This window comes from Bos indicus x Bos taurus, chromosome 19 (genome assembly GCF_003369695.1).
Source record: "Bos indicus x Bos taurus breed Angus x Brahman F1 hybrid chromosome 19, Bos_hybrid_MaternalHap_v2.0, whole genome shotgun sequence".
NCBI classification, from domain to species: domain Eukaryota; kingdom Metazoa; phylum Chordata; class Mammalia; order Artiodactyla; family Bovidae; genus Bos; species Bos indicus x Bos taurus.
The window spans coordinates 27498028-27508069 of record NC_040094.1 but is presented as its reverse complement, the minus strand read 5'-3'; the positions used below and the strand labels follow the sequence as shown (position 1 = coordinate 27508069).

The 10042-nt window shown below is 47.9% G+C and overlaps 1 protein-coding gene across 1 annotated transcript; it reads left to right on the top strand.

The window, feature by feature from the left end:
* The first annotated feature begins 6131 nt into the window (after nt 1-6131).
* GP1BA (glycoprotein Ib platelet subunit alpha) lies at nt 6132-9003 on the top strand. The gene is made up of 2 exons (XM_027518250.1): nt 6132-6341; nt 6578-9003. Exons 1-2 carry the CDS (start codon nt 6180-6182, stop codon nt 8534-8536), a joined length of 2121 nt encoding a protein of 706 aa, XP_027374051.1. The 5' UTR covers nt 6132-6179; the 3' UTR covers nt 8537-9003.
* Nucleotides 9004-10042: the final 1039 nt, after the last annotated feature.

The window sequence follows — 10042 nt, the reverse complement described above, 5'->3', positions numbered from 1 at the left end:
TCCCAAAATAAACATGCAACTACCATATAACCTAGAGATTGCATTCCAGAGCAATTTTCCCCAGGGAAATGAAGACTTACGTTCATACACAAATCTCTAATATGGACAGCACATCTACCTGTAATAAGTCAACAACTGGGATCAGCCTTCGTGTCCTTCCACTGGTAAACAGATAAGCTGTAGAACATACGTACTAGGGAAGACTACTCAGCAATAATAAGAAATGAACTTCTGATGCACAGAACAACCTGTACAAGTCTCCAGAGAATTATGCTGAGTGGAGGGAAAAAAAAAAAACAAACAGTTTCAAAAGGTTATATACTGTATGATCCCATTAATATAACATTTTTTGGGGGGGGAGGGGGCATGCCGTGCAGCATGTGGGATCTTAATTCCCTGACCAGGGATCAAACCCATGCCCCCTTACATCCTTGCGTTGGAAGCTTGGGATCTTAACCCTGGACCGCCAGAGAAGTCCCAGTATAACATTCTTGAAATGACATGATTGTAGCAATGAAGAACAGATTAGTAGTGGTCAAGGGGTAAGGAAGAGTGGGGAGGTAGGAAGGAAGAGGCTAAGGGTATCAAAGGGCAACATGAAGCATCCTTATGGTGATGGAAATGTTCTGTATCTTGACAGAACAATGTCAATATCATGTTTGTGATACTGGACGTACTGCAGTTTTGCAAGATGTTACTGTTGGGGAAAATTGGGTAGAGTCCACAAGATCTCCATCTTATTTCTTACAACTCATGTGAATTGATAGTTGTTTCAAAATAAGAAGTTTAATTTTTAAAAGTCTACCTGAAATTTTAAAAAGTATCTTTTTAAATAATTCCACTTTAAAAAAATAGAAAATACAATATTTTAAGTTCATTATGTTGCAAGTGATATTCCAATAACAACCAGTTTAAAAAAAAAAAAAAGAGGATTTTTGGCTCACTGAACTTCAAAATCTGTTTGATAAAGCATTTTAGTGATGCCAAGGACCTGGTTTCTTTTTTCATTATAAATTCCTTGGCATTAACGTCATCCTAAGGTCAGATCCCCTTGTGATCACAAAATAGATGCCAACAACTCACCTGGGGTTACTTATTTCCTTGTCCACATCCAGAGAAAGTACACATACCTCAACCAACCAACAGAAGTCTTGGGCTTCATTATGAAAGGACCAACTTAACTTTCTGTCTCCATCCTTGGACCAGTCACTCTGACCATGGGACACCCTTACCAGCTTGTATCAGGGGAGGAAAGGGAGGAGGTCCCTTTTCCAAGGGGAGGAAGTCTAGTGACTAACTTAGGTCAACATATGCTGGTGGGATAGAGTCATTTGCACCAAAAATTCTAATGGAGTATGAGTAATTTCTCAAAAGAAGAAAAGCTGAATGGGTCTTGAGTAGACCTCCAACTAATGTCTTCTGCACAAACTCTAAAAATGAACCACAGAGCTTCCCTGGCGGCTCAGTGGTAAAGAATTCACCTGCCAATGTAGGAGACCCGGGTTCAATCCCTGATCTGGGAAGGTTCCACATTGTTGCAGAGCAACTAAGCCAGTTTACCATAAACTATTGAGCCTGTGCACTAGAGCCCGGGAACTGCAACTGTTGAGCCCACGTGCCACAACTACTGAAGCTGGCGTGCCCTAGAACCCATGCGCTGCAACAAAGAGTAGTGGTAACTCTTATATATAAAGAGTAGTGGGGGCTAGAGAACAGCCCAAGCAACAATAAAGACTCAGCACAGCCAAAACAAACAAATAAATAATAAATAAAAAAAAACCCACAACCAGAACCCTAAATTAGATTTCTCTGGATGCATGCAACAGAAATCAACTCTAACCTAAGAATCCAACACAGAGTTCTTGAAAAGATGCAGAAGCTCACTGGCCACAAGTGAACACTGGAAATCCAGAACTGCTCAGGAATCAGGTGACTCTGAGGAATTAGTAGTAGGAAGTATTCTACAGCTTTTCCTGAGCCCTTTGTCGAAATGAATCAAGTCCAGTCCTATTTTCTCTTCTTCTGTCGCCTCATTCACTGTTTGAAATCCTAGGAGGAGTATGACTGTCCATGATTAGGTCACATCCCTGGAGTGATCCTTCCTGACAGGAAGGATCTAGTGGAAGGAACTTCCAAAGACATTTTGGTTTCCAGAGCAACAGGCCAGGATTCCTACTCCCATCAAGTCTGCACTCATCTGGGGAGGTGTAATCTCTCAAAAGAAATGGGGTCCTCGTATTTGAGAGGAATAGATGCTGGGTTTAAAAATTACAAATATTCAGGGCTTCCCTGATGGCCCATGGCTAAGACTCTTTGCTCCCAATGCTGGGGGCCTGGGTTTGAGCCCTCGTCAGGGAACTAGATCCCACATGCGGCAGCTAAGGGTTCACATGCTTCAACTAAATCTCCTGCGTGCCACAAATAAGACCAGCACAGCCAAATAAATAAAAATTTTTAATCAGAAATATTCACCTTAGGTATTACATGATAAAATGTGTGAGATGACACGAAGCAGCACTCAAATGAGAAGTATAAACTGAATGAGTTTACCTTAAAATCAAGATTGAAAATAAGTCAACTAAGATTTCAACTCAAGAAGGTAGAAAGAGAACATGAAAATAAGTGCACTAGAAACTAACAAAACATTGTAAATCAAGTATACTTCAAAGAATAAATTACAAAATAAAGAAAATGGGCTCAAAGTGTGAGAAATTATTCAAGATAAAAGTAGATATTTATCATCAAATCAAAAACCCCAACTATTGACTAGTGAATATAATAAACCTGGTTCTTGGACTAGCCCACTAAAACAGACCAATCTTTGGCAAGTTTGGTCAATAAAGAAAGGGAGGCAGGGAGGAAGACACAGAAGAGGAAGAGCAAAAATACAAATAAACAACATTAGGGGTTATAACTACAGGTATGGAGATTTTACCAGATTATAAAAGTATAAAATGTACAGATTTATGACAATAAATTGACAGCAACATGAAAAAGATATTGTATTAGAAAAATAACAGTTACAAAAATTGACTCCAGATGTAGAAGCTTCAAGAGACAAACAATTAGAGAAGGAATTGAAAAGGTATTTGAGGAGTTTTCCTACAAGTGTCTTCAGGCCCAGACAGTTTCATAGGTGAATTCCACCAAAACTGCATGGAAAATCCCTATGATCTCTAACTTTTCCAGAGAACATAAAAATTTCCAGCTTATTTTACAAGGCCAGTAGAACTCTGATAACAAAACACAATGAATAGAGAGAGACAAATGTACCCCCCAAAGAAATCTATGGGCCACACCTATTTTCTAACTTACATGTACAAATTCTGAATAAAATCTGAGCAAATTAACCTACAACTATGTTTAAAGAATAATTCATAATGGCCAAGTAGGGTTAATCCCAAACATTTGACGATGCAAAATTAGAAACAATTCAGCCCATCAGCATGTGAAGAAAGTAAAACATTAGGACCATTTCAGTAGGTGTCAAAACACATGAATCCCTTTTCTGTGTCTGCAAAATCCTTCAACATGGAAATCTTTGGAGAAGCAGAACCTGCCTTGTATTATAGAAGGTGAAAATGCCAGATACCTTGCTTTCCAAGAGTCCTTTGTAACTGGGTCATAGGTACAAGATCAATAGGACTTACACCCAGACTTTTTAATATTTATTTGTTTTGACTGTGCCAGGGCTTAGTTGCAGCATGTGAACTCTTAGTTGCGGCATGTGGAATCTAAGTTTTCTGACCAGGGATCAAAGGCAGGTCCCCTGCATTGGGAATACAGTCTTAGCCACTGGACCACCAGGGAAGTCCCTCGAACCCAGACTTTGAAATCAGGAGTTAGTATCACAACAGAGGAGGGATAATGCAGGATTCTCTCTCTGCAGTCAGGAGGCTGTGCTAACGCTAAGCTCCTGGCCCAGCAGTTGCAGTGGAACAAGCTTCAGAGACATGGTCTTGCAGCGAGAGCAGAGATTTCTCACCAGACTGGTTCTGCAGCCTGGTTCTCAGCTACACTGGCCCACGTATGGTTCTCTAACCCTCGTTTAGAAGCCTGTGAAGTAGGCAATGTAGTTTCAATAAATTCCTCTTCAGCCTAAATTAAGTAGAAAAAATTTCTGTTGCTTACAACTAAAAACCCTAACTGATGCCAAAATGGCAAAAAATCCCAACAGCCTCAGAGGCCTTACTCCATGTCGTGGGCTCTATGCAACTTCACCTTGCTTCTTGCTACTTACTTAGTGCCTCATTTTCTCCATGTCTTTGAGTACTCTTTGCAACCAACAAATTATATAAAATTTTATAACTAACAGGTGTATGGATTAACTGCATCTGGCTCAAGTATCTGTTCCTTGTCCAGTCACCAACCAGCAGATAAGGGCAGGCCCATGAGACTGCAGGGTACCCCTTCTAGGGGACAGTCAATAGGACATTTTCATCATGGAAGGGGCCATGGACCAACAGGTATGACATCTATCTGAAACAGGCATCCAACTGGATCTTGGGAAGTCCTAAAAGGCTTTTCAGAGGAAGAAATTCTGGGTTGGAACTCTCCAGATAAGTAAGTTAGGCAGAAAGGGATGAAGGGTGAGAAGAAGGCACAAGAAAGAGAGTAACCTAGAGTCCAGGGTGGAGCATTAAGAGATGGGATTCAGGACTTCCCTGGGGGTTCAGAGGCTAGGACTCAGAGTTCCCAATGCCAAGAGCCCAGGTTTCGATCCCTGGTCAGGGAACTAGATCCTGCATGCCGCAACTAAGAGTTCTCATGCCATATCTAAGATCCAGCTCAGTGAAAGAAAGGAAGGAAGGAGGGAAGAGATAGGGGCTGGACAGGTGGGCAAGGGCCAGATCTTACAAGACTCTGTAGGCCTGTTAGGGATCTCAGACTCCCTCCTGAGGGTTGCAAGGAGCCATTGGTGAATTTCAAGCAGTGGAAGGATATGAGCGTTTCTGAAGGACCACTCGGGTGGGGAGAAGGAAGGAGTCAGTAAACGGGGAGAGCAGTGGAGAGGCTGTCACAGAGACACAGTGGACAGAACATGGCACCCTGGATGAAGATGGTGGATGTGAGGGTGGAAAAAAGGGGGCTGAGGGGCATTGGGAGGGAAAACCAGTGGGACTTGGTGGCAGGTTAAATAGGTGGTGGAGCTAAGGATGGTCATCTCAGGGATTTTGCTTGTACTATATAAATGAACAGATGACAAAACCATTCACCAGGTTGGACAACACAGGAAGACAGGCTATTTAGAGACAGGCGATAAACTTTTTGAACATATTGCTTGAAGGCCTGTGGGACAGCCAAGAAATTCCAAAGGCGGTGGGACATACATGTTTGGGTCTCAGGAGAGGGGTCTGGGCTAGAGATGAAGACTTGAGAGTCACTGGGGGGACAAGTGGTGGTCGAAGGCAAGCGAATGGATGAGGAGAAGCTCGGGGGTTTGTGTGGCATCAGAGAAGGCCAGTGACCAAACTCTGGGGGCAGGTTAATCTCTCATGAAGGATAGAAGAAGAGGAATCCACAAAGAAGATTTGAAAAAGGTCAGCTAGAGAAGCAGGAAGAAAACCAAGAAAAAATTACTATTGGATAAACAACAAGGTGCTACTGTATAGCACAGGGAACTATATTCAATATCCTGGGATAAACCATAATAGAAAAGAATATAAATAAGAATGTATGTATGTGTATAACTGAGTCACTTGTGGTAACAGCAGAACAACACAACCCGTCAACCAACTCTAATTCAATCAAAAATAAATTTAAAAAAAAAAAGCTCTAAAAAAGAAAAAAATTACTGTCATGAGTCCCAAGGTGGGAGTGGCCACAGGTGTGCAGGCTGCGGAAAACAAGATGGTGTGGAGGAAAGCGTGTCGGGTGGGTATAGAGGGTCAGGAGTACATGGCAAGAACTGAGTCCGTGGAGAAGGGGGCAGGTGGGAAGCAGCCTAGAGGAAGGTGAGGAGTGAGAGGGAGGCCAGGTTAAAAGTAGGCAATTCTAAGAATGCAGTTGTGAAGGGGAAATGAGGGGGGCAGCTGGAGAGGTTTTTAAAGCCTGGAAGCGAGTGGTGGTTGGAGTCCACCCCCAATCTCCCCAAGGTAGGAGGAGAGCAGGCAAGAACAGAGCCAAAAGAAGGGCTCAGGGCAAGTTGTGGAAGGATGTGATAAGGGCCTGTGTCCAGGATGGAGGCTGTTCCCGGGTTCTGGGAGCCCATATCAGGCTGCCATTTCCTCCCCATCCCTACCCTCTTCCTGCCCCTAACCAGGCCCTCCCTGGAGCTGGAAGACAGAAGGACCAAGTCACACCCTGGAAGAAGCTCTGTGTCTCCGGAGGTTCTTCTGCCGGTCTGTGAGCTGGGGCCAGGGCTCGGGGAGGCCAGGGCCTGAGTGAGAGAGAACAGCCAAGGGCTGGAGCTAGTAGTTTAGGTTTTGCGGGACAAGGGGAGGAGAGGGGAAGGAAGGGAGAGAAGTGTGGGAGCTGAGTTTCTGGAACAATCCTAGAGGCTGTAGTGGGGGCCAGGGCCTGGAGGCATACTGCTGGGGGCCCGAGGGGTGCCCACTCAAGCCCCCCTTGCCCACAGGTCACCATGCCCCTCCTCCTCTTGCTGCTCCTGCTGCCAAGCCCTTCACACCCTGTCCCCATCTGTGAAGTCGGCAACAAGGACAGCCAGGTAGAAGTGAACTGTGAAAATAAGGGACTGAAGGCACCGCCTCCAGACCTGCCGGCGGACACCGCCATCCTCCACCTGGGTGAGAACCCCCTGGGCACTTTCTCCATGGCATCCGTGTTGAATCTGTCCCAGCTCACTGAGCTGTTCCTGGGTAAGAGCCAGCTGACCAGCCTGCAGGCAGATGCGAAACTGCCACGGCTGGAGGTCCTGAATCTAGCCCACAATAAGCTGAGAAGCCTGCCCAAGTTGGGACGGGCACTGCCAGTTCTCTCCATCCTGGACGTGTCCTTCAACGAGCTGACCTCATTGCCTTCTGATACTCTGCATGGCCTGAGCCGCCTCCAAGAGCTCTATCTGCGCGGAAACCAGCTGAGGACTCTGCCCCCTGAGCTCCTGGTGCCCACGCCCCACCTGAAGAAGCTCAGCCTGGCTGAAAACGACTTGCAAGAGCTGCCCCCTGAGCTTCTAAAAGGGTTGGAGGAACTTGACACCCTCTACCTCCAAAAGAACAGGCTGCGCACAATACCAACGGACTTCTTTGGGATGCTCCTCCTGCCTTACGCTTTTTTCCATAACAACTCCTGGTCCTGTGACTGTGGGATCCTCTATTTCAGCCGCTGGCTGCAGGACAACCCCAGCAACGTGTACGTATGGGAGGAGGATGTGGACATTAAGGCCATGACCCCCGATGTGAAGAGCGTTCGATGTGTCAATATGAATGGCATGTACGTCTACAACTTCTTGGGTGATGGCTGCAACATCCCTGGTGACAGGGACAACCTGGAGTACGATGAATATGAAGACAAAGACGAACAGGAGGTATCTGTTGTGAACACTGTAAGCAGCCTCTCTAGCCACACCACGCACTGGGACCTGCTCTATTTAACATCGCCTACTTCGCCAGGCAGTCAAGTGTCCTCCTTGCCTCCAGTTAAGAAATTGACCACGACCCCGATTACTATAGACTCCATCACCTCCTCCAAAACTCTAAACCCCACTACTGAGCCCCCCACAACCCCAACCACTCCAGAATCCACAACCCCGACCACCCCAGAGCCCACAATCCCGACCACCCCAGAGCCCACAACCCCGACCACCCCAGAGCCCACTACCCCGACCACCCCAGAGCCCACTACCCCAACCACCCCAGAGCCCACAACCCCGACCACCCCAGAGCCCACAACCCCGACCACCCCAGAGCCCACAATCCCGACCACTCCAGAGCCCATTACCCCGACCACCCCAGAGCCCACAACCCCGACCACCCCAGAGCCCACAACCCCGACCACCCCAGAACCCACAACTCCGACCACCCTAGAGCCCACTACCCCGACCACCCCAGAACCCATAAGTGAGACTTTACAACCAACCATATTCTTAACCTCCACAGAATCCATTTCACTCCCCACTATCTTGGAATCCACCATAACCATCATCTCTGAATCTGACAACCCCTGGAAAGTCCAGGGATTGGCTAGTTCCAGTAACAACCCTGTTCTCAGCTCTGACTCTTGCTGTCTGTTCCTGGGCTTCTATATCTTGGGTCTCCTCTGGCTTCTCGTTGCCTCTGTGATCCTCATCCTGCTGCTGTGCTGGGTCCAGCAGGTGAAGCCATGGGCCCTGGCCACGGCCACCCACACGGCGCACCTGGAGCTGCAGAGGGGAAGGCAGGTGATGGTACACCGGGCCTGGCTGCTTTTCTTCCAAGGCTTACTTCCCACTTTCCGCTCTAGCCTTTTCCTGTGGGTGCGGCCTAATGGCCGCATGGGGCCTCTGCAGGCAGGTCGGCGGCCTTCGGCCCTGAGCCTGGGTCGTGGTGGGGATCTGTTGGGGACAGTGGGTGTTAGGTACTCTGGCCACAGCCTCTGAGGGTGGGTGGTTTGGGGACCCCGAGACAGAGTCTGATAGACTCTCCTATTGGGGTCTAATAGGGGGCGGGAGGGTATGGAGCACAGGGTCAAGGAGGTCTTCATTACTGTGCCTTTATCAGGAGTCTCCCCTGCACACAGTTGCAGACCCAACAAATCATGGAGGAGTTGGAGGGGAGGTCACCGAACTGAGCTCCATATGCTGGATGGATGGTGGGGTTCCCAGACCACTGGGTTATTACTACCACTTTGGGGAAGTTTTAGGAAAGAGCAAATAACATTGTAAAGGTGGTTCCCAAGTGTACCTGTTGAGGAAAACTTGGAAAGAGATGTGTCAACATGTGGGCCCTGAGTATCTCTGTATGGTATAAATAGGGGTGGTTTTCTGTTCTTTCCCTCTGTTTACCATTTTCTAGTTTTCCACCATCGTAATGTTATTTGTACAATAAACATAATTTTAAAATGGAATTTTGTTTCTTTGGGAGAGGTAAACAAGGCTGGGGCACCTTCACCAGCATTCCCAAGGCCCCAGCTGCCCCACCCTAGTTGCACTGCTCAGAAGCTCTAGTCCTGACCTGCGCCTCCCCTGCCTGGGGTGCCTTCCTTCTCTCCTCCAGGGGTCACCAACAACCAGGCCACCGCGAGCAAGTTCCAAGTCAAGAATCAGAAGTTTCCTGGGAGCTCAGGGATGCTACTGAGGGTATCTGCCTGCAGCCCGCAGTACTAGGCCAGGTGGGTGCTTCCTGGCACCGGGGGGCACCAGAAACACAGCTCTCCTGCTGTGCCCAGAGTGGCAGGACAGGGCAGGGGAGGGCCTGGCAGCGAGCACCATTTTGGTGGGTTTTACTGAGTTACTCTCAGGTTTCCTGCTGTCAAGCCAGGAGGCAGGCAAACGGAGCCCACTTCTCTTCCCAGGTGCCCTGGGCTCCGCCATTCCCCTTAGCATGCTGCGTAGACTTTCTCTCCTGCCTCTAGCCCAAGCCCAGACTTGGGGTCCAGAGAATGCGAGTGAGGGCTAAGCATTTCTGGCTCCAGGGAGACCCCCTCCTCCTTTGGGTGGTGCAGGGAGAATCTTCCTAATGTGAAACGCTGACATTTTTCTTGCTTTGAACTCTTCCCATGATAGAACACAGCTCTTGAGCTTGGCCACCGACGACTTCTGTGCACCAACCCACCTAACGGTCCGGCCTCCCCTCTCCCAGCAAACACTTCACTGCCTGTGCTCCAGCTATTAGACTCTGCAGAGATTACCGGCTCCTCAGAGTTTCTCTAAGCCTTTGCTCCCAGAGGGCCAGGAATGCTTCCCCGCCCTGCTTCCCTGACAGTCGGTTACTGTGCAGTCTCTCCTGGCCCAGACCAGCCTGGGTGTTTCATGTCACCCTGCAATGGTCTGCTGGTGACTCTCAGTTTCCATGTCACTCTCCCCTCTGGACTTGGAACTCATTAAGGACAAGATCCAGGCTTCAAGCGTCCCTAAGCAGCTCCTGTGGCCCAGGCCAGCATGTGT

What these genes read in the sequence shown, in the direction of transcription:
- GP1BA (XM_027518250.1), top strand. Translation starts at nt 6,180, where the DNA reads ATGGAGGCTGTTCCCGGGTTCTGGGAGCCCATATCAGGCTGCCATTTC. An exon ending in CTCCGGAGGTTCTTCTGCCG is followed by an intron (nt 6,342 to 6,577) that starts GTCTGTGAGCTG and finishes CCTTGCCCACAG; the next exon opens with GTCACCATGCCCCTCCTCCT.